The sequence below is a fragment of the Peromyscus maniculatus genome, chromosome 11, assembly GCF_049852395.1.
Source record: "Peromyscus maniculatus bairdii isolate BWxNUB_F1_BW_parent chromosome 11, HU_Pman_BW_mat_3.1, whole genome shotgun sequence".
In the NCBI taxonomy this organism is placed as follows: domain Eukaryota; kingdom Metazoa; phylum Chordata; class Mammalia; order Rodentia; family Cricetidae; genus Peromyscus; species Peromyscus maniculatus.
The window spans coordinates 79,120,265-79,144,681 of NC_134862.1; the positions used below are offsets into that span (position 1 = coordinate 79,120,265).

The following is a 24,417-nucleotide window of genomic DNA, read 5'->3' on the forward strand; positions in this document are numbered from 1 at the left end:
AATTTGGTTCAGTGCTTAACCAAAATTAAATCATTTTTTTAAATTTTATGCATTTATTTAGTTGCATGTGTGCACATGCCTGTGCATACATATACATCAAAAATAGCCTGTGGGGTCAGCTCTCCCTCCATCATATGATTTCCAGGGAAAGTAGTTATTTACTCCATTTTATATGTGTGCCTGAGTATTTATGTAGGTATGTATGTATGTATAAACACATGTATGTGTATATATACACATATATGTATACACAAATGTTTCTGTTGCCTACAGAGTCCAGGAGGGGGCTGCACACACCCTGGAACTGGAATTATAAACCATTATGAGCTGTTGCATGGGTGCTGGGAACAAATCTGGGTCCTCTAGGGAACAAATCTGGGTCCTCTAGGGAACAAATCTGGGTCCTCTAGGGAGCAGCAAATGCTAACCACTGAACCATCTGTCCAGTCCTGGGGAAATTTTAATGAATTAAACCTAGGGACCCATGCATGCTGGGAAAAATTACTGTCAGAAACCTACGAATAGAATTAGGGCAGTGATGTACACCTGTTATTCCAGAACTTGAGAGGTAGAGGCAGGAGGATTAGGAGGAGTTCAAGGCCAGCCTCAGCTACATAGTGACTTGAAGGCCAGCTGACCTACAGGAAATGCTGTCTTATTAAAAAGAAGAAAAAGAAAGAAAAGAGCATTTCTTTTCTTTGTAAGCTTTATTTTATCACTCTTATCCACCACACATCAGGAAGCTATCAACAACAGTGCATCGCATGGTGAGTCAGTTTACAACAAAACTGAACAAGGCAATTGTGTTGACAGAAGTTTCCAGCAGAAGTCCGCAATGCAGCAATGCAGCTTGCTGAAACACAGTGCTCACACTTTATAGGGAGGTGGAGATAAAGTCCTCTGGTATCAGCAAGAAAACAGACGTCTCAAAGAGTGGTATGGAAATCAGAAATTTAGGGATTTGAAAAAAGAACATCTGGGTATTAAAACACATCTATCTACATTTACAGTCCCACTTAGTTCAAACAAACAACAACCAAAGCCCAACCATTCACAAGCAGTAAAACATCACGAAAACCAGACTCACAGCATCAAGAAATGCCAAGACCAACAGGCTACTGAAACACCAGGGAGAAATGTCACAGACTATTCACTGTGCACTGTAATGTTCCTGTTGCTCTGAGGTGGAGGTAAACCAGCAGGAGCGAAGACTCCTTAGAACTGGCTTTGGTTTAAGTGATCTTTCACACGGTTTGTAAGCCAGACCTTCTATGCCCCAAACAGTGACTCCAGGTTTGCAAGGGAAAACAGTAGGCTTCCATATTCACAACCGATCACTCCAGTACTGGCACAGTCCCGAGAGCAGAAACTATTAAAATGTACTGATCGTAAATGGATTTCTAAGAGTGACAAAAAGATCGAAAAGATAGAGCCCTTTTTAGGATGGGGGGGGGGAGCCTTCTATCCCAGATTTGAAACGACTTAAAAGTGATTAAGGAATGTTAAAGTATTTTAAGATTTCTCACAAAAGAAGAATGAAAACTAAATGCTGATGGAAAAGATGTGACAGCTTTATATCCTGCTAATTACAGAAGTGCAGATTAAAGTTTTTAACGTAATAATAAACACTACTTACACTTCTTTTCACAAGGTGCTGTAACTGCAGTTAGTGCAGACCAATGCCACCCACTCCATGTGCAGAAGGAAGACAGAGATGGCTGACCACCAGGTTCTTTCTGAGCCTCAATTTGCAAGAATAGCAATGAACTCCAAATGCACAAGGGTTGGAATTCAAATACTTTAAAAAAATGAGGACAAACTGAATATGGATGTTTAATCTGGCCTCATGAACCCTGACAGCAATCTCCTGGGGAAACAAGGATGAGGAATGTGTAAGAAAGGCCATGTTTTTATGCTACAGGTAAGAAATCAAGATGAACTGTATGTGGAAGATCACCAATGCCAGTAAGGGAGCTACTTCCTTCCTTTTCTCAATTCATATTAATAGTTCTCTTTCCTTGTCAGCAGTGACCCACCTAATAAAATAACATAGAAAAGGTAATTCATGTAACTGAAGAGATTCTGAGAGGAGCTGACAGAGAAAAGGGAAGCGATTCCAACTGAGGATTTTATTTTTATTTTATGTGCATTGCTGTTTTTGCCTGTATGTATGTCTGAGTGAGGCCCTGGAACTGGAGTTACAGACAGTTGTGAGCTACCATTTGGATGCTGGGAATTGAACCCGGGTCCTCTTAAAAGAGCAGCCAGTACTCTTAACCCCTGAGCCATCTCTCCTGCCCTCCAATGGAGGATTTTAAAGAATGACTAGAGATATACTCACTGATAATCAGTGGGCTGGCGGTCGTAATAGCCTGCTGCTTATGCAAGTTTCTCAGTAAGAAACAAACAAAAAAGCAAACAATTCCAGTTTTCTTCTTAGAATGTAACTTGCTTTCATTATACAGAGAAGTAGAGTAAAGCTGTCTTTTGCACAACAGAGATTAATGGCCACTTCAGGCAAGAAAGAGCACGTCTTACTGCCTTTCCATTAAAACACTAGGAACTCAGTTCACAAAACACACACCGCCTTCAAAAGAACCACCAATTTCTCTTCCCAGTGTTGACAGCTACCCAGTTTAACACTCAGGCAATCATTTAGTGAGGTTCCCAGCCACGCCAGCATTTAGAATGGTGCCAACAAACACAACTGCCATGATTCTGACTCTCTGAAAGGCACAAATACAGCAAATTTAAAGCAATCATTCCCATAAGCAGCACAAGGAATAGGGAAAGTGCTGAGCTTTAGAAAATCAATAGTTTTTATCAGGACAAAGTTTATGTAAACTTTTGTGTTTGTCTTATATCCTGAAAAATTACCTTAATGACCATCTATAAAATATAGTTTCCTACAAGAGCTGGGCATGATGGTACAAACTGTGAGAAGCAGCACTTGGGAGGCTGAGACAGAAAGATCCTGAGCGGAAGGCCAGTTTAGGCTGCACTGTGAAATCCTGTCTCCAAAAAGCTGTTTATCCTAAATGCTCCCTAGCTTATATGTATTTCTTTGACAGCTCATTTCTTCTATAAAGTCATAGCAAAAATAGTCTAAATTGTTTACCTTCTTAAATATCTAGTACCTGCCAACTGCTTGTCATGGTATGAAGCATTAGTCATCAGACAACTTTAAACATAGTGAACACCATCTTGGGGAGGGGGCAAGGACAAAAATCATGATCCATCCTGTGGTATCAGAAGAAAGGAAGAAAATCCATCAAAGGTGGTGTGTGTGTGTGGGGGGGAGCCTCTAAAAACTAAAATATCCAAGCTTCTCCATGATTAAAAATCTAAAATCTAAACATACCCAGATGAGCTCCACATGACAGAGACTCAAGATCAGTGTATTCTTTAAGGAAGCTAGGAATACCAAGTGGAAAGACTGCCAGACCCCTATTCAAAAGAAAGGTGAATGCTGAGCACCTCAAGAAATAGGAATTCTTTTGAGCTAGCAGTGACCAAGGACTGGTCTGTATATGACAACAATTTACAAGAAGCAGAGAGAGAGCTGGAGTAATAAGTTTTGAGGAAGGAACCCAAGAAATGGAACGAGATCCCAGAATTAGATGTGCTGGATAACTGGCCTTTCCATCAACATGCAATACTGAGATAAATCAAATAGGAATAGTTTTATACATATATATTTTAAAGTAAGCCAAGGAAATTCTGGACTCAAATGACTCAATCCAAGTTATTCCAAGAACAAGGCAACAGTGCAGTCATCACCTAGAGCTTTCGCCCAGATGAGGTTTAATATTCGCCAGGAAACACAAGGCACTTGCTCATAACTTGAGCTAGCTACAGATCCAACAGATGGAAAGTCACGATGTCATCCTATCTGTACCCTACTCAGAATAAAACAGCCAGCCCAACCCCTTCAAATGAGAGACTAGGTAAACCACACGGTTCCTAGTGTCTCCCTGACCGATCCCCTCACCCACTACGCTGCTAATTACCATCGGGTATGATGATGCTCATTTTCAATAACTGTTGAAAAGGAAAATGCTATGTACAATAGGCCTAATAAGCCAGAGTGAAAACTACCAAAAATGACAAGTCAGCCACCTGCCTTTGATCAATAAATTCAAAAGAGCCATGAAACAGCTTCTGATGAGTATTCTAACCTGCCTTTAAGTTATCCCTAACTGATGCCCTTACTTGAGGGAAAGTCCAGTGTTGTAAGACAGAAAGAAGCCTTATGTCCGCAATTCTTCTGCACTTCTCTGTGGCGACATGGTGGGTGGCAGGTCAATGTATCTCAACACTCTTTAGCAGCTACAAGTCAAAGAGAAGGCCACGTTTCTCGATGAACACAGAGAAAGGTGAGTAAAACTCTATCAGTCATTGGATTCTAAAAGGAGCCATAGACTTAGCTCACGAGACAGCAGAAAGGGAGATTTCCCAAAGAAAGCCACTGTGCCAAGGGCCACAAAGGAAGGTGGATATCCAAAGATTAATAAACACCTTACTGAGGGGCCCATCTAACAGTCTCTTCTAAACACTGTATTACAGATTTGATCATGGCTACTAGCCACCTCCTCCAAATACTTCTAAAGAACCCAAAATTTCCCATGGGGTAATCCCTTGCTCTGTCTTCTCTGGGACAGACTGTGCCACAGTAGAGTAGACCATGGGAGAATAAAGAAGGAAGTGGGAAGGCACAAGGGGAGGAAGCACAAAGACTAACAGAGGGAAATAAAAACTACCTGAGGTAAAATTTGCCCCCAGAGACAGGGGCTAAGTAATATGAACCCTCGACTCTTTACCTTGCCTCTTAATAAGAGAATTTTAGGTTTTTAATAACTTCAAAGAATTAGAATTCCTGTGCATATATTTATTGTGAAAATTGTATTTTTTATAATATTTGGTCCCAGTTTAAGAAAGATATTAAAATGAAAGTCCTCATAGTTATCAGAGGAGGGAGAATCTACAGCTGTCCTCTTTGGTAAATGGGCTAAGCTATTAAACAATAGTTTAAATCATAGTAGGTTATCTTTTGTTTTCAATTCTGTGGCTTCAATATAAAATATTTAATTCAATGCAATTACTTGGGCCCGTCATTTACTTCCTTAGCTCCCTTCAAATCAAACTAGCATCTTTCATAGTAAGTCTACAGTGTCAAACACTACACATATTTATGAGTACATTTGCAATAATGAGGATCACAGAATTCTGTAAGTGCAGAAATGTTAGCAGCATACTGCACGACAAAGCTTGGAAGCCTATCTGCAGTTTATTTGCAAGAATCTTTTTTATGAGACAGGAACACGTGCTAAGCACACTTGACCTTCAAAAGAATTCACTTGTACACTGTAACCACAGAAGCAGCCCCTGGTGTAAATATTTATGATTTAGGAAAGCTCAGGGCTTCAGAGCACTGATTCTGTGCTCTTCAATTCTGACTTGCAAACCAACCACCCAATCAACTCCTGAGTCTTCTTTCTAAGGAACACATTAGGGACCATGACATAAAAACATTAGGTAATTCATCAGTCAATCCCCTTATAACCAACTTAACTTCATAAGAAGGAGCTCTAAGCAATTTGATTTTACTAACAAATGTTGGACAGACTGTTTGACCAGGGTAAAAGAATTCATCCTCTAAAATGCAATTGTAATGGAGCTTCCAGGAACTTGTATGGCACGAACAAGAGAAAACTATGTAAGTGGGCTGCCACCAGGGAAGGAAAGACTCTTTCCTAAGGAAAAATAAATAAATAAAACTTTCAGGTAAGGAGCTAGGAAGAAATTCCTAACTGGTGTACAATTTGTGGGTTGTCTTGTACAATCAGTGCTTTACAAATAAATGTTTCATAAGTTTACAACTTTCAAGGCAATCTATTATACAGTAAAAAGAATGCACACTCACAATCCTCAAGCCACAGTCAACCTGTGCCCACAACTCATGAGAATAGGCGCCCTCTAATCAAGGCCACATTAGTCTGTTCGGGAGCTTTTAGGAATGGAGTTTTTCTTCCTTTCTACTTCCACCTCATAACACCCCAACCTTTCTTTACTCCCTTCCAGTCAAAAGCCAGATGACTGGACACTGCCCTCAGCTGCAGAGGGGCAAAGGGAGAAGGGGAAGGGAGAAGGGGATGATGGTGGTAGGCAGCAGGGAGGACGCCGCAGGGGAAGGATCCGTCATAGCTACCTTCTTCGCACTTTTCTCCCTTCACTGCACAGCAACCTTTGTTTTCTGATCCACTTCAATTTTCCATTATAACTGAAAAAAATCACACCTGGAGACATTTTACAATTATCACAAGAGGTTCAGTACAAAACAGATAAGTCAATCTTGAGTCTAAAGTAGACTGAAGAACAGGGTACTTTTCATGTACTCAAACCTTCTTTGTTCCAGTTACTTTGAAGTTTCAACGTAACCCTGGTCTAGACTCCAGTTTGTTCTACGCTCTATGGGAATGAACTGTTCTGTCATCTACATTCTATCAGTCAGACTGACTTTCACCTACACCTCAAGTCTCACAAGTGTGAAACAGGTAGGAAGAAATGGTTATAGACTATATTAGATCACAAGACTCACACTATAAAGTACACTGACTCAAATTTCTCTCTTCTCTCACACCTGCACACCCACTCAAGCACACATACTCGACATAAAAATTGTGCAAGATCAAGCATCAGCTTCTATTTTAAAAGCCTCAATAGTAATTTTAAAAACAGAGATAGGCTCACTGCAGTTTCTTCAGAGGAATATTAAGTCCTACAGTACTCCCTTAGAAAAGTTCACAACTCATTGTTAAGAACACGGTAGGTAACTGCTGCTTGACAACGACTTAACATTAGAGCATCCAGTGCCAGCTAGAAGAACAATGAGATACACCTGACAATACAAACAGACAATCTGTGATGTCACCAACCCTAACAAACTGTTAATCACAGTCACTATGACAAGTCACTGTCTTTGCTTCATCATCACGTGAAATGACATCTGTTTTAGGTTACACACTAAAGAGCAGCACCTGCCCTACTGCACAAATAAAGGGTGCCCACGTGGGTGCTCTAACCCCCTCAATGTATAGCTGAGAGGGCTTGTCCTACTCAGTGCCAATGTTTGCTATGCAGTCACTGTTTGGGCAATGGCTGCACATTAGTAGGATTAAATAAATGTACAAGGTACCCTTTCAAATGGGTAAAGGGGTGCTCCTGCATTCAGCTGTGGAAATGGAAGAGGAGAAACAGGAACCAGTCCTTGGGTTACTGATTAAAGCAAGGTTTGGTACAGGTATCCCCTCTTGTAGGCACTCAGCGGGTAGAACGTAGCCACAACAAACTTCCCGTCAAACATCCTCCCAGTCAGCAATTTCTGAGCAGCTTTGGAGTCACCAGCGTTTGCATACTCAACAAAGACCTGAAGGAGGTTAGAGAAGACAACATCATTTCACCACAGGGGTCTTAGATTTAAATCAGTGCTTTACCAACTTTAATGTATGCCCAGTTACATGCCACATAACAACATCAATGAAAAATCATGTGAGACACTGGTCCTCTAAGATTATAACAGAGCTGAAAATTCATATTACCTGGTATTTTACTGTACCTTTCTGGCATTTATACCAGTACTTACCTGAATATCACAGCTGCCTACAGTATTCAGGACAATAATATCCCAGGTTTTCAGGCCAGCAACAACAAACTACATCATGCGATCTAGGTGTTTTGTAGGCTTTATCATGTAAGCATTAAGTGTGCTATGTATCAGTTTACACAACAGAATCACAGAGATACAGTTCTCACACTATTTCCTGTTATTAAATGATACATGACTGTGTACAGCTTCAGTGTCTGTAATTCTTTTAGAAATTCAGTGTGTGTGTGTGTGTGTGTGTGTGTGTGTGTGTGTGTGTGTGTGTGTGAGAGAGAGTCAGAGGATGACTCTCAGGAGTCAGTTCTCTCCTGCCACCTTGTGGGATCCTGCAGTTGAACTTAGGTCATCTAGCCTGCTCACAAGTGCCTACCCACAAAAACCTTGACCCCGCCGAGTCATCCCACCTGCCTGTGTCTGCTTCATCATATTTTTTTCTGTTTTTTTTTTTTAATTCATTTTACATACCAACCACAGATCCCCCTCTCATTTCCCCCCCCCCACATTCACCCCCACCCCTCATCCCCTCCTCCATCAGGGTAAGTTCTCCCATGGGAGGACAGCTAAGCCTGATACATTCAGTTGAGGGAGGACCAAGCCCCTCCCCGCTTTATCAGGGGTGAGCAAGGTGTCCAACCAGTGGTACTGGGATCCAGAAAGCCAACTCATGCACCAGAGATAGGTTTATCTCATTTCTTAACAAGCTCTGATGGCAACGCCAACAATCCATCAAGCACACTTTATAGTGGTAGGTTTAAAAACACTTCCTTAGAACTCAGCTCAATTCATCCAATTCTTAAGAGCTATCAAAGACAAGTCAGGTAAAAAAGCATACACGTTTGAGTGAAACTCCCAGAGGACTATGAATAACAGTAGACACAGCCAGGTAAGGATGAAGAGCCCAGAGAAACCATACACTTGGAGAAGTACATGAAGGGGAAAGAGTTGAACAAAGCTTAGGAACCACACCTACAAAAATCTTTATAAAACTACAGAATACCAAAACTATAATAAAGAAGTTTAAAACCAGTGATTTCCTTTCCCGGAGCACCTGAATCCTTCCCAAAGGTAGAGATTGGGACATAGAGTCACGTAAGTTCTCTGGCTGTCCTAAAGGGAAAGGGCAGGGAAAGGGAATGATCTGGAATGACCTGTTCTCAGTTACCATACATAGCAGAAGATGAATCACACTCAAGAACTGCCTCTCTGCTCACCGTGTCCCTTATTCATTATGTCAAGAATTCCCCTGAGCTCAGATGTTCAGACTTTTGAAGGCAATGTGAAAATGGATCCTAAGAAATCAACACCTAGATCATCACCTTTCAGCTGCTTTCAGACAGGGTCCCAAGTCACCCAAGCTGGCCTAAACGTGTTGTGCATCAAGAATGCCTTCAGCCGGGCGGTGGTGGCACACGCCTTTAATCTCAGTACTCGGGAGGCAGAGGCAGGTGGATCTCTGTGAGTTCGAAGCCAGCCTGGTCTCCAAAGCGAGTTCCAGAAAAGGCGCAAAGCTACACAGAGAAACCCTGTCTTGAAAAACTAAAAAAAAAAAAAAAAGACTGCCTTCAATTCATTTCTCTGCCTCTGCAATGCTGGGATGACAGGCATATGCTACCATGCCTAACTCTTCTACACATGTTCTTCTGTGTTTTCCTCACATTCATCTACCTACAAATTCAGGCACATTCCCAGTGTTCACCTCTCCTTTCACAGGAACCCTTCTCTCACTTGAAAAAAGCCAAATTCGATTCCATGGAGTATAAAAGAAAAATTCCTAGCTGGGCGGTGGTGGCGCACGCCTTTAATCCCAGCACTTGGGAGGCAGAGGCAGGTGGATCTCTGTGAGTTCGAGGCCAGCCTGGACTACCAAGTGAGTCCCAGGAAAGGCACAAAGCTACACAGAGAAACCCTGTCTTGAAAAACCAAAAAAAAAAAAAAAAAAAAAAAAAAAGAAAAATTCCTAAAAGAGTTCTGTGTGCGTGTGTGTGTGTGTGTGTGTGTGTGTGTGTGTGTGTGTGCGCGCGCGCACACGCGCGCGCACAGATGCATGTGCAGGCCAAAGGTTGAGGACAGGTGTCTTTCTCAGTCACTTTTCCACCTTAAAAAAATGCTTTATTTATTATTTATCTGCTGTATACTGCCGTTGTGTCTGTGAGTGTGTTGGTTTCCCTGGAACTAGAATTGCAGACAGCTGTGAGCCCCCATGTGGGTATTGGGAATTGAACCTGAGTCCTCTGGAAGAGCAGTCAGTGCTCTTAACCTCTGAGCCACTTCTCCAGCCCCTTTCCCACCTTATTTTTAAAGACAGGGTTGTTCATGAACCAGAGCTCACCAACTAGTTAGAATGGATGACCAAAAAGCCCCAGGGATTCTCCTGCCTCCAGTTCCTCAGTGCTGGGATTTCAGGTACACGACAACACACCTGTCTTTTTACATGGATACTAGTGATTAAAATGGGTCTTCATGCTTGGACAGCAAGCACTTTTGAATCTGGGCCATATACCCAGGCCCAGTTCTCAATTATTTATTGAATATTCTTTCATTAATATACAAAGCCCTATGTGACATATGACTAGTCATTCCACCTCACGCAAGTATTCTGTTAAGTAGGATGTATAACTAAGACCTAAGGAACCTGGACCTCTGATGGAATTTTCTGAGTTTATGTGTATTGGAAAATGGAGAGGTGGTACTAATTTTGCTCCTTCCATATAACTAGGTCTAAGCTATGCACTGCTCTTGAAGATAAAGTGAAGATTACCTAACGTTATTTTTACATATAAATAAGAGGGAAAGCTGGAGAGATGTCTCACTGGTTAAACTGCTTACCTTACAACAGTAAGGACTGGAGTTTGGATTCCAAGAACCTATATAACAAGACAGGTAGGCATGCTGGCTTGTCTGAATTCCAGCCTCAGGAGACAGAGGCAGGGAATCCCCAGATTAGCCAGCCCAACAAGACTAGCCATATTGGCAAGCTCTGGGTTGAACTGAGAGATCCTGCCACAATAAATAAAGAGGAAAAGCTATGGGGAATGATTCTCAACATCAGCGTTGGGCTTCCAAATGTACACACACACACACACACACACACACACACATATATATACATAACAAACAAGAATGAAAACAAGACAAGTGATACTTGTCAGCTACTCAGAATCCTCATCTCCAAAATGTCATTATATGGAAATAAAAGCATTTCTACAATCAGCAGCATGGTGGCAAGTGCCTGCAACCCTAGCACTCGGGAGCTGGAACAGGAGGATCTGGCAGGGCACCCAGTCAAAGGTGACTGCACCGCTCCTGATGCACTTCTCCCGGGGAAGAAGGGCAGCTAATGTGCAGAGGCAAGGCTGCTGCTGCACAGCCTACACTCCACAGGGCACTTCCCTCAACCAAGTGACACGGCTTGAATGTTAACAGCGAGTAGACTAGAAACCTGAAATACAGTAAACTAATATTCTGTTTCTATAAAGGAAAAAATATAGACAAAGTATTTGCATTTTCTTATCCTTTTCACTGTGTGATTTGATTAGAGGGAGTTTCTAATAAAAATGACGTGATCATAGTTCTCACCCAGACATCTTACAGAGGAAGGTAGTATGGGCCATCACAGGCTGGTCAACAGAGACACAGTTCAGGCAGGAGTCTCCATCCAGCATGCGCTTCTTCTCTACATGCTCACTAATCATTTCTATTGTAATCAGAACCCAATCCAACTGGTTTTCCAAGTGTACTTAATTTGAACAAAACTGAACCAAATAGTTCTCTAATTAAACCTAATCAAAATTAACACAATTCAGTTGGTGTCACTATTTACCATGGCTCAAAAGTACATTTTTTAAAAAATAAAGTTTAAGTGATTACAAAAATCAAACATATTATAGGACTTCTAGATAGGTAAAAAGCATAAGAAAGTAATAATAATCTATACTGAAAAAATTTTGTGTATGCCTTCCCACAGAACCCATCTAGTACAAAATTTTAATAATCTACAAATACTTCTGCAATTATAAAAAATGTACTTACTTGTCCTCTGCCAGGATTTTCCTTTGGAACAAGCAGAGAAACCACTGGTCCATATTTCTGACACTCCTCTTTGACATCTTCTACAACATCTGGTCATAAAACCACACAACAGCAGGTACTTACTACTTGAAAATTCAGTGACACATAGCTAAGTAATGAAGTCATTTTCCTTACCTTAGGAAAAAAGCTTAAGACTATAAATTCAACGCATTAACAATTTCTTTTAATAGTCTACATTTAATGTTTTAAATACATTGTTAAATAATTCAAAATTGAAAAGAAAATTCCCAACTCTCATTCCACTTCTCCTCCTGAAGCCAACCAGCACCATGAAGTTACTGCTGCAGACAGCCAGTGTTACCAGCAAATACAGCTTTATGTATTTTAAGCAAGAATTTCAACTTTAGTATTTCTGAAGTATATCTTTGTGGATTTCTATATTTTAAAAAATTTAGATGTATTTACTTTATGTGTTTTGCCTGCATGTACACATGTGCATGCAGTGCCCCCTGAAGCCAGACGAGGACACTGGATCCTCTGGAACTGGAGTTACAAGACCACTGTGAGCTGCAATGTGACTGCTGATCCATCTCTCTGGACATTCATTATTAAATGAAGTCTTCTCATTTGTTTTTATGGCAGTATACTTTTGGACAGTTTACTATATTCAAGAAATTAACCAATGTCTCCTAACTGATGACTACTTAACTATTTCAAAATGTTCTGATATTATAAATAATACTGTTTACAATTCAACTTCATTATTTCTCATAGCTGATATTCTAGAAGTAACATTGCTAGTCAAAACTGACATAAACTTGCAATATTGTTAGAATTACCAGGTTGTCTTTCCTACAGGTCTAATATAAACTCTTTCAAGCAGCATAGTCAAAATCTTGTTTTTCTATTCCCCATAGTTTTTGCTGTTTATGTGCCCAGCGACAAAACATAGCAATTCGGTTTGAACTGATGCTATTCGCTCCCTTCTACCATAAATGTTTATTGGGTACCTACCATGCATTTTTTCCCAAGGGTGCTAGATTCCAGTGTTACTAGCTCATAAGCAAGATCCAATTCTTAATCACAGTAATCAAACCTGTTAGGTATGTGCACACAGGCTACTGTTGCAACTTTAACTATTTTCCAACAAATAAGATACAATCATGCCAAGCTGCTGTTCTCTGAACATGGCAGTTTCTATGTGATGTTACTTCATCCAACCCACCTTTTAGATAACTAATCACTGAGCTCAGATGTAACCACTGCAGTGAAAGCCCTCACTGATCACTCAAGCTAAGCTGAGTGCCCTTTTTCTCTGTCATCATTTGTATATGTCTCTCTTACATTAAAAATAAGAAATAGTCCCCTGAGACACAGTAAATGTGCCTGAATGAAAAGGTTGTTAAAAGCAAGAGAGATAGATAGATAAAAAGCAGAAATGACAGCACAGAGAAGGGACAGAAAAGACAGATCAGAGACATAACCTTATGGGTAAATCTCTATTAATTTGGTAAAATGAAATGTCAGAGTCCAAATGACTTTATGAATCAAAAAGCACAAATATTTTAGATATCAAAGAGTTCAATGGTCCTTTTAAATTTTGTGTTTAGAAAAATAAGAATCTTATGAATAAAATTTGTATCACACACACATTGGTCATAGTCTATATGTAAGAACGAAACACTATAATATAATCTGGGAAGCACTAACCTTCATATTCATCTTCATTTTCAAGATAATCATCGTCCAGCACGTTGAGGAGTCTGAGCACTGGAGTTGGAAGCATCACCAGATCTTCAATATGAGGGGCTGTGAAAGTTCGTGACAATATGGGCAAATGTAATAAATGATGAATTGATCAAGTAAGGAGCCTGAGAATATATACACACAATTACCAAATAACCAGGGAGGGGAAATAATGGCAGATACAACTTACCAAAAGGAATGCTAAAGAATGGGCTGCACAATGCCATCTCAGCAGGGATCCTTCTGCTTGGGTCATCATGAAGCATGCTAAAACATAACAACATCATTATGATTACTGCCAGACCTTCTAAAAGTGAAACTATCAAAAAAGGCTCAGTGTTCATCTCAGCACTACCTCTATTATCGTGGATTACTCATTCCCCTGTGGCGAATAGAAAGGTCACCTGAGCAACAGTGCAATAAACCATGAGACGTTTCTGACACAGTATCATGCTATGATTTAATGTTTCTAACTAATGAAACATAAAAAAGTGATGTACATGCTATCGTACAGTGGGGGCGTGGGCGGGCAAGACAAATGTTTATGGTAGCACAATTTAAAAAAACAAACAAAAAGCAAAAACAAAAACCAGAAGGTAGTAGTGGGATAATTCAATCTTGCCAAATTCCCCTAATCTTACAACAATTTTATGTAAAAATCTACAGGCAATTACAGAAGCAGACTACGGATGGTAGTGATACTCATACAGGCATTCGTTTATAAGAAAGTAGAGAAGAAACACGTGTACAGATAATAAATGAACGAGAATCAGGACAGGAAAACAAAAGGGCAAACGATACTCACTGGGAAGCACAGCAGCCAATTTTACAACAGCAGATGAAACTACAAGGGACCACTGCACTCACACCAGGTAAACACAACGAGCCTCTGGGAAATCCTAAGAGCTAGAGTAGCCCAGAAACTAAGACTTCCTAAAATAAGCAGCCAAGACATTTCATGGAAAATCCCAGTGAGAAAAAAATATCGGGAAAAGAATTCAAATGATCAAAATGGGGAAAGACAGGCAGACAGACAGACAGAGGGAAAGAGAGATTTATCAGAAAAAAAAAAAAAACAAGGAAGAACCAGATCGAAGGGGGGGGGACGGACCACATCTTCCCCCACCCCTTATTTGTTGCTTTGAGACAATGTCGCACATGTAGCTCACGGCAACCTCAAACTACAGCTCTCCTGCTCAACCTCCCGAACACGGGAACTGCAGGCATCATCATCACGCCTGGCTCTCCTTGACATTACATAAGAACAGCAGAAGAAGGACACTTCCAAACTAGAAAGGCTGTCTTAATTGTTCTGTTTTGTTTGACACAAGGTCTCACTATGTAGCTCTGGCAGGCCTTGAACTCACAGAGATCCTCCTGCCACTGCCCTGGAGTGCAGGGATTAAAAGCGTGCGCCACCTCACCTGGGTAAAATTCCTGTCTCTTAAGGGAGTTGCATCTACATAACTAGACAAATTAGTAACAGGAATATAAACCCAAGAAAAACACTTTAGCTGGTAAAGGGCTGCAAAGCAAATTACACTGTATCTAACATACCTTTTGATAAGGTCTCTGAGGTGATAGGCTGGAATTGCGGCATTCACCACTGCTTTACTGGCAAATATGTGATCAATAATAGCAGAACTGTTTGCCTAAAAGAGGGGGGAAAAGTCTTCCTTAGGTTATTCGGCTCAGCTTGTATTTACTGAGCAGTAGTCATATGGCACTATTCCATGAGTAACATGCAATACCTCTTCTAAGAACTTATAATCTTCATGGAGGAGACTTCATTGTAGTGATTTCTAGAGGCACTGATACAATACCTGGCACTATGAACATCTCCAAAATGAATGTGTAAAACTCAAGAAATCACACTGAGATGCAATTTTATGAATGAATGTAATAGGTGGGTCACAATACCTAATGATGAGTCTTTGTTGGTATTCAAGTGAAATAAACTATCATTGAGAAAAAGGAGGCAGTATGAGAATGCTGCCTTTGTTACATTATTCACGTTCCATTTGTAGATGACAGCACTTAGTCCATGAGTACTGGGATGGTTAATCTTTACTGTCTATTTAAAATCACTGAAGACATTGGTAAGGTACCCTCTTGGGTTTGCCTGCTAGCACATGCTGGAGATTAACTGAAGGGAAAAGTCCTACACTCATGTAGGTGGCACCATCTCATGGCTTGGGGACAAAGTAAAGGGAAAAGGGAAACAGCCTGTTTCCTAGCCACCAAGATGCAAACTGCTGTGCCACACTGCCACACCCTCCGACAGCATGGACCAATACCTTTAAAACTGTGATCCAAAATAAATATTCCACCAGATACAAAAATGTATCTAACCGTATGTAGCCAGTGCTATACTAACTCAGAATGCAGAAGAACTCACATTAACTAGAATCTACTGCTAACTTACTATGACCACACATTATGTTGAAAAACTATGCAACCTTTCTTTTTTAGTCTTAGTACTCTTACAAGACATTACATTGTTAGTCTCTTTATATTACAGGAAAATAAATGGTTTAATGAACCCAAATAACTTAGTAGGAGGTGAAAGTCAGACACCGTTAGACTTCAGAATCTATGCTCACACCAGCTTGGCAATTTTGCCTCTGCAGAACTGTCATTATGATACTTTACCTAGAGAGACATATATTTGAGATTCCATTAGTATATGTCATGCCTCCAAATGTTACACAAATTTGAGTGTGACCTATTTCTCATGTGCTCTGGGCCAAGCAGATACAGTCCAAAGGGCCTAAGCAAAGTCAAAGCTAATTTAAATGATTGATCCATATTCAAACTAACACTAAAGAAAGAACACATAGCTTGTTAGCTATCTGGAAATATCATTAATAGAAAAAAGTGGTACTGGTTTTACGCCAATAAGCAGCATTTTTGGGCCAAAAATAAACATAAGGCAATCCTACTAGAGAGTATTAGCGTATTCCTTCCAAGAATCACTAAACCAGAAATCGATGACTAGGGTTTAGCACAAATCAAACGATATTATAATGGTCACCACTACTGGCTAGATGTTTATGATATGGGATATCCTTCTGTATGCTGGGAATGGGTGTTGCGCTCATTAGTTAATAAATAAAGCTGCTTTATAGTCTATGGCAAGGCAGGGTAGAGCTAGGAAGGCGATCCAAGCAGAGCTACAGGAGAAGAAGGGCAGAGACTGGGAGATACCAGCCAACTGCCCAAGGAGCAACAGGCCAGCAGACCGGTAACACCACAGCCACATGGCAATACTTAGATTAAGAAATGGGTTATTTTAAATGTAAGAGCTAATAAGCCTGAGCCATTGGCCAAATATTTATAAGTAATATTAAGCCTCTAAATGATTATTTGTAAATGGCTACGGGAACCAGGCGCAACAGAAAAACTTCCAGTTATTTATTTATTTATTTTATGGTTTTTTAGGACAGGGCTTCTCTGTGTAGCCTTAGCTGTCCTGGAACTCTCACTCTGTAGACCAGTTTGGTCTAGAACCCAGAGAGACGCCTGCCTCTGCCTCCAGAGTGCTGGGATTAAAGGCATGTGCCAACACCACCCAGCAGTTACACGTTTATTATGAAAATATTTAATTTCAAATACTTATTGCTTAAAACCAAACTCAATGATAACTTCAAAGTATTATATGTTACATCTCAAGTCTAAAGGATACTGAGAACTTAATAATAAAGCATCACACATTACATTTGCAAAACTAATTAGGATTAATTCCTAACTTAGAGACATACACAAAGTTAATTTCAATGTCTGAGGTTTGGAACTTAAAACCATGCTCCCTCAGAAACAACAAAAGCAGTAGCCAGTATACCACAGCCACAGAAGCTAACTAGCCAGTGCAGAATGTATAACGGCCTATGGCATATTAGTAAATACAAAGTACTATGGAACCATGGAAAGCTTCTAATTAGGAGAACCCAGCACGTGACCTGGAACCAGTTATATTATACAACTGTGCCTCTCTCGACCACCGACTCTACCCTCATGAGACTGTCCAGAAAATTTAACAAGATTGTGCTAAAAGTACTTTTTAACTGTAAAGCATTATTAAAAGACCATTATTTAACTTAATACCTATAATTCTGCTAGTAATACTTCTGAAGTTAATATAACTTAGTCAACAAAGTAAATTTCTTTTTTTGGGGGGAGGGTGTTCAAGACAGGGTTTAGAGCTGTGGCTGTCCTAGAACTTGATCTGTAGACCAGGTTGGCCTCTAACTCACAGAGATTTGCCTGCCTCTACCTCTTGAGTGCAGGTATTAAAGGTGTGTGCCACCATGCCCAACTAACAAAGGAAATTTCTTTTGCCTGTTTGGGAAAATGCATTCAAACATTTCAGCAAATGCTGTGAGGATGCAATGTCATCAGTGTATTTGAAGCTATAGGGATAAGCAGAGGCACTGAAGGTACCATAAATACATACAGAGAACACGAAGGATAGGAGGCAATCAGACTCTCTGACAAAAAACAAAAAACAAATTTCTAAACTAATTGAGAGGCCCCAAACAAACCCCTCATGCAGCTTACCTTCCATTCCTGAGATCTGACGGTATGTTTCAGTTTCATTCCTGAGAACATTTCCAGTAAAATGATTCCGAGGCTCCACAGATCAACAGCTGAGGTACATTCTGTATCGCTCTGCAGGCCAGCCTGGGCCAAGCAGTTTTGCAGTTCTGCTTCTGGAGCGCGATACCCGTCTGTCTGAATATACTTCACATCCTACGAAGACGAAGAAACACTACAGCCATCAAAAGAGCCTCACTTTCCAACCTTCTCTACCATGCACTCTTCACAGGCACAGTGGGTCACCCGACAAAACAAATGCCGTAAACTTCAGTCCTTATCTAACGTAATTCTTCAGCTCCTCAACTAGGCAGTTAGCACAGAAAAGCTGGACCCCTTCCATACAGCTGCTCAAAAAGGAGTCTTTTTTTAAAAAGTAGTTTCTTACCTATTATGCACTGATGATAAAGACCCTCTGCAGAAACCTGATAAATCACAGAGCAATGAGGATTTGCCTGAACTGTCACCTCTGCCATCAGCCATGAAGAAGAGCCCCAACATCAAAGAAACAGGAACAGCAACCCAGCAACTCACCAAATGCCGACACGGAAAAGCCTTCTATGTGGGCTAAGCATGTTTATTAATTTCTGAGCTTTCGTGAGCCTTACTAACACCTTCTACCTGACCCAAATTTATGTCCTTGTTTCACAAAGCATCACTGAAATTCTTTTAATTTGCTCTCTTAGAAGGACTTTGGTCTTTTGGAAGTGCCCCTTTAGTCCTAAACTACCATTGTTATTAAAAATATTTGGCTTGGACCATTAGATTTTTAAACCATAATGGAGAAGAAAAGGTATTTCTTACCTGATTGCCTTCTTTGAAGCTAAGTCCAAAGTCGATAAGCTTAAAGCATTCATTCTCTGCACTCCACAGTATGTTTCGTGGTTTGAGGTCTGCGTGGACATAGCCCTCATGGTGAAGAAAAGCAAGGGCCTCTAGAACATCTCTGGCACAATGCTGGATCATCCACATGGAGCAACCCTGGTGACTGGAATATAAAAGCAATTCCGAAACACTGACATCCAGGAGTTCAAGCAACAGACAGCGCGATGGCACGTTTGGAGAGAAGTGTATGGTAAAGACTCCATACAAAGTCACTAGAAAAAGGAAAAAAATACAGTACTTTATAAAAATCAAATTCACAGTAACTCACTACCAAAGTAGTTAACTCTTCTTTATAAATTTGGGAAAGTCCAGACAAAGAGAACTTTATTTTCATGTGTGCACAAACACACATGCACATGGCATGTGAGACTGTTGTGAGAGCTACTGTTCTAGTAAAAAAATGAATTTCCCTCTAGGCAGACATGTACCCTCCCTTAAGAGTTAATCCAGCAGGGCGGTGGTGGTGGTGGTGGTGGTGGTGGTGGTGGTGGTGGTGGTGGTGGTGGTAGTGCACGCCTTTAATCCCAGCACTCGGGAGGCAGAGGCAGGCAGATCTCTGTGAGTTTGAGGCCAGCCTGGGCTACAGAGTGAGTTCCAGGAAAGGCGCCAAAGCTACACAGAGAAACCCTGTCTGGGGAAGTGGGGGGTGGTGTTGGTGGTAGTGGTAAATCCAGTTGGTGGGTCAATGACCATCTAAGGGTAGGAGTATTAGTCCTTTCATGAGATATTTTTCCCCCCAGAATTCCTGCCCCTGGCCCAGCCTCTTACAAAACAAACCATCCTTTTCTTAATCACTCTTTCTTAAAGGGACTTCCAGGTCTTGTGGTTGTCTAGCCACTCCCACCTCTACAAAAGCTGGCCTCCACACTGGCTTACCACAAACAACATGGCTACTTTTTTTATTTGCTCCTCTCAGAGCAGGTGCTGAGATGTACAACTTGCCTGCCCTAGGGTTTTTCTTTTAAACTCCAATGAAATTATTCTCAGGCATTTCCCCAGTGTCTTTTGACTACTGAGGCAGTATGCACCAAAATCTCCAGCAACACTGGGAACTGAACTCAGATCCTCTGCAAGAACAGCTGAGCTATTCTACCCCTTGCTCCCAGATAAGGATAACTTTGGTAAGCATTAGAAACTTCCACTATTTTTCCAATGAATAAGATCTTTGGACAGTGGGGTTATTTAAATAAAATAAAATACCATATATGGTAGAGGTGGGTAAAGATGCACTTAAGGTGTCAAGAAAAAAAATTATTAAAAGTAAAAACTGTAATGTTAAGTAACCCTTAAAAACAAATTGAAGGTTGGTTGATTCACATCAGCATTCCATTCTCTGAATAGTAAAAAAAATTAAACATTAAAAAAAATACATCAAGACATTGCAGATAACATTTTAATGTAATCATGCAGAGATTCAACAAGTCCTGAGGCTTGCAAAAAAATTTTCCCTGTCACACGCCAAGGTTATAGTGATATTCCACTTAGTAAGCTTAACAAAACAGAAACAACACTAGTATCAGAAAACTCTTCTGCCAATGAAGTATTACAAAAAGGTCTTTCTTCAAATTACACATGGATTCTATATACCAAGATGTAAGACCAATACAAGCTTACATTCTGAATATCTGAGTCATGAAACTCTTACTGAAGCAAATGCCGTGCCCCTGTATGTCACACTTCCATAACTTCTAGGTAATACTGAGTCCCCTCACCCAAATCCACACTAAATATGTATCATTTGAGTTGCTAGGATGTCATTAGATGTCACTGGATACCATAGCCCTAGAATATTTTCCATTTTCTATAGGAAGGAAAAGATGCAAAATTTTCCACTCAAGACATGACAACCTAGCAAAGGAATACCTTTCGCTGCAGAAGGCATTTCTCTACGCTACTAAGCATCAGCTGAAAACCGAAGCAAAACAGAGGACTCTACTAAGCATTGCTTTGCTATGTGATAATCACCTCCACCATACCTCAGAGAGCAGCAAAGAAAAGGCGGATGGAAAAGGGACCAGCATCGGGCGATAACTAGTGGGGCCCAATCCTCTCCTCTCACCTAAAGGACCAAAGGCCGGGAGAGGGAGGTGAGGATAGGGGCGCTGAGAACGTGAATGCCTGGACCAGGACCTGGGCGAGAGATAGGAGACAGCCACAATTACCGATGTTCCTGTGACCCTGCAACTGCTCCAGCGCCGCCCTCTCTTTGCGGAAACCATACTCCGCGGCCGAGGCCGCAGCCCCGGTGGTTCCCGGAGGCAGGAACTGCTTGAGGGCTCCGGGGGGCGAGCCCGGGGTGCCGCAGCAGCGCACCCGATACACCGAGGCCGATGAGCCGCTGCCCAGGCGGCTCTGTACCTGCCACAGCCGCCCGAAGGCCTCCAGGAAGCGCGGCGGCTCGGCGCCCCACGCGCAGCCGGACCCCGCCATGGTGCGGGCTGGGGCGAGGACACGCGAGCCGACACGACGCGCCAGGAAGGCCCGCGGCGCCCGCCGTCACATCCCCGCCCGGACCCGCCGCTCCGCAGGGAGGGGCCCGCAGCGCCCGCACCGACTCCCGGGACCTCAGGGCGCCATGACACCGGAAGCGGGAGTGAGCCCAGGCCCAGCCGCCGGAAGTGGGGGGAGAGCCAATCCTAGAGGCTGAAGGAGGCGGGCCTACGAGAGGCGGAGCCTGGGGGGATCAAATTTGTTTTGCAAAAATATGACTGTGAGATATTAAACTTAATTGTTAGTCCTGGGAATGTAGCACAGTAGTAGAGTGCTTGCCTAGCATGCGCAAGTTAGGCCCTGGGTCCAGTACCTATCAACACACACGTCAATTATTTATCTTTTTGTTTTATTTATTTATTTATTTTGGTTTTCGAGACAGGGTTTCTCTGTGTATCTTTGCGCCTTTCCTGGAACTCACTCTGTAGCCCAGGCTGGTCTTGAACTCACAGAGATCCGCCTGCCTCTGCCTCCCAAGTGCTGGGATTAAAGGCGTGTGCCACCACTGCATGGCTCAGCTGTTAAAGGCTAGGCTCACAACCAAAAATATTTATCCTATTTTTAAATTTTATTATATTTGTATTTATATGTTTGTGTGTTTATGCCACATGTGCGCGAGACGTCAGAAGAAGATGTCGTATACTCTGGTGCTGGAGTTACAGGTGGTTGTGAGCGGCCCGGTTTGGGTGATGGGAACTGAACTCCTGTCCTCGATAACACTACACACTCTTAGCCACTGAACCATCTCTACAACCATCTCTACAGCTATCTTCCCTCCCCGATCCCCTCCCCCCAAGACAGGGTTCTACTGTGTAGCCCTGGATGTCCTGATATCACTCTGTAGACTCTGCCTCCTGAGTACTGGTATCAAAGGTGTTTGCCACCACACCCGGCCTGATATCTTATTTTTTAATTGCTATTACTGCAAGCTCAATGCGACCTACCTGCTTGCTCATCTGCCTGATTTCCATCGTCACTACCTCCCTTTCTAATATAACCCTGGTTTTGTTAAGGACAGTGATGTGCACAAAAGAGATATTCATACTCCCTCAGAGCTGGTTTTAACCAGACCTACAAGTATGGTCAGTGAGACCTTCGTATATAACTGCCAAGGATTTGTTGGAAAGTTTTGCTTGACTCACATGGACTTGGTGTTTTTTTCCCTGCCATTTCCTTTCTCCTGCTTAAAAACAAAAACAAACAAAACAAAAAATATAAAGCTAAAGATAGATTAATCATCTTGTGCCCATGCAGCAACTAAGAGAATGAAAGCCAGATACTAACAAATTAATTGTATGTGGACCCATTGTAACAAAGAAACGCTAAGTACAGTGTTTTAAATATGGAAACATTTCTTTCTCTAAAGCAGGGTTCTTCTATCTTTGGGACCTCTGTGTTTATTTTGCTTTTCACCATTTCATGGTTTTGAGAATGGGCAAAGGGACCAGAAAAGCACAAATCTGATTCTGATGAGGGTAAGCGTAGAATGGTACCCATTATTTCTATTCTCACCCCATTAGCTAGTGTTTTAGCTAGCTCCATGACCACAGACAGGCTGGAAAACCCAAGCAGAATTCAATTACCAATGGAAGAAGAGGGATGAAAGCAAGTCTGTCTCACTCATGACCAGGCAGAAATACAGAAGGCTTCCGGTTCCTTGACAGCTTTGTAGAAATCCATTCTGCTTCCCGTAGCCATCATCCAGACATTTTGCTATGTGTGGGGGGGGGCTGGTGGTGGTTACTCTTAGATTAAAGCTTCTAATTGTTTTACAATATGACATGTTTTTCTTTAATGCAGGCAAATATGCATAGCAAAGCATTTACCACATTAATCATTTTTAAGTGTATAGGTGAGTAATATTAAGTACATTCGCATTGTACAAACACTACCAACAACCATCCACAGAACTTGTTGCAACTGGCAGAACTTTTATTTTATTTATTTCTTTATTTTATTTAATGCCAAATGCTGTTTATTGAAGGAGGGAAGAGGTCTCAAATACAGGCTTACAGCACAATGGGAGAACCCTGGAGGGCAGAAGTTCTACTGATGTTTTATAATCTTGCATCTAAGCTGTTAACGCCCATTACGGAGGATACTCAGAAAAGGAATTTCCCTTAAGCATTCAGGACGGTGGAACCTGGCAGGGAATTAGCATAGGGAGGATATCAAGGTCAAGGTCAAGGTCAGCAGCATCTTGCAGAACTTAAACTCTCTTCCCATTAAACAAGCCTTCACTTTCTCTTTTCTCCAGCCCCTGACAAGCCACCATTTTATTCTGATTCTCATCCACAGGCCTCCTTTTGGTCTATCTGTTAATTTGGTTCACACAAATCACTATCCAGCATACCACTCGGACTAACATGGATAACCTCTTGATGACTGAATATAAATACCAGCCCACAACTCAAGAATCACTAACTGGCCAGGTAGGTGTGGTGACACACACCTTTAATCCCAGCACCCAGGAGGCAGGGGCAGGCATTTCTACAGCCCCGGATTTATATTCTTTATAATCAGTTAAACCCAGAGAACCTCTTCCCTCTGAGTTCAGAGACCTTTCCTTCTAAAGTCTAAAAATGTAAGAGAATTAATTCCTTTGTACTGTGTGTTGCTATTAGATTTCCTATCCCACCTCCCCAAACTGTGAGGTAGAATACTAGAGGATATTCTACCTCAAGAGAAAAAAACAAATGAAGAAACCCTGACTGGGCCTGGTTGCATAGGCTTATTATCCAGCTATTTGGGAGGCTGAGACGGGAGAACCTCAAACTCAAGACAGGCCTGGACTATTAATTAGAGTAGGCTCAACGCCAGGCTGTGCAATTTATCAAGACACCATTTTATAATATATTTTTAGAAACTTTAAAAGTTTTTGAGATATATTGTAACTTGGATTGTAGAATATAAGGGTGCTCTAGATTAAATCTTCAGTACCCCCAACATCATATATCTAAAACTGTAAGTAGTTTTGAAATAAAATTAACATGTATAGTGATTCATTTCAC

General features: G+C 41.4%; 1 protein-coding gene across 2 annotated transcripts; it reads right to left on the reverse strand.

Annotated features, from left to right (window-relative positions):
- Positions 1–688: 688 nt before the first annotated feature.
- Positions 689–21,511, reverse strand: Uhmk1 (U2AF homology motif kinase 1). Of its 2 annotated transcripts, XM_006994290.4 has the most exons (8): positions 21,079–21,511; positions 18,836–19,128; positions 17,996–18,187; positions 14,996–15,090; positions 13,629–13,705; positions 13,403–13,501; positions 11,693–11,781; positions 689–7,426 (listed from the first exon to the last, which is right to left on the reverse strand). In XM_006994290.4, the coding sequence occupies exons 1-8, from the start codon at positions 21,344–21,346 to the stop codon at positions 7,280–7,282; spliced, it is 1,260 nt and encodes a 419-aa protein (XP_006994352.1). In that variant the 5' UTR covers positions 21,347–21,511; the 3' UTR covers positions 689–7,279. The 2 variants fall into 2 exon arrangements, with proteins under 2 accessions (XP_006994352.1, XP_076404058.1); XM_076547943.1 differs by lacking the exon at positions 11,693–11,781 and having other exon boundaries at positions 7,283–7,426; positions 21,079–21,490.
- Between the last annotated feature and the right edge of the window lie 2,906 nt (positions 21,512–24,417).

Coding starts and splice junctions, on each gene's coding strand:
- Uhmk1 (XM_006994290.4), bottom strand. CDS start 21,346: ATGGCGGGGTCCGGCTGCGCGTGGGGCGCCGAGCCGCCGCGCTTCCTG. Junction 19,129..21,078: donor GCAGGGTCACAGGAACATCG/GTAATTGTGGCT, acceptor TCCTTTTTCTAG/TGACTTTGTATGGAGTCTTT. Junction 18,188..18,835: donor GCTTCAAAGAAGGCAATCAG/GTAAGAAATACC, acceptor TCGTCTTCGTAG/GATGTGAAGTATATTCAGAC.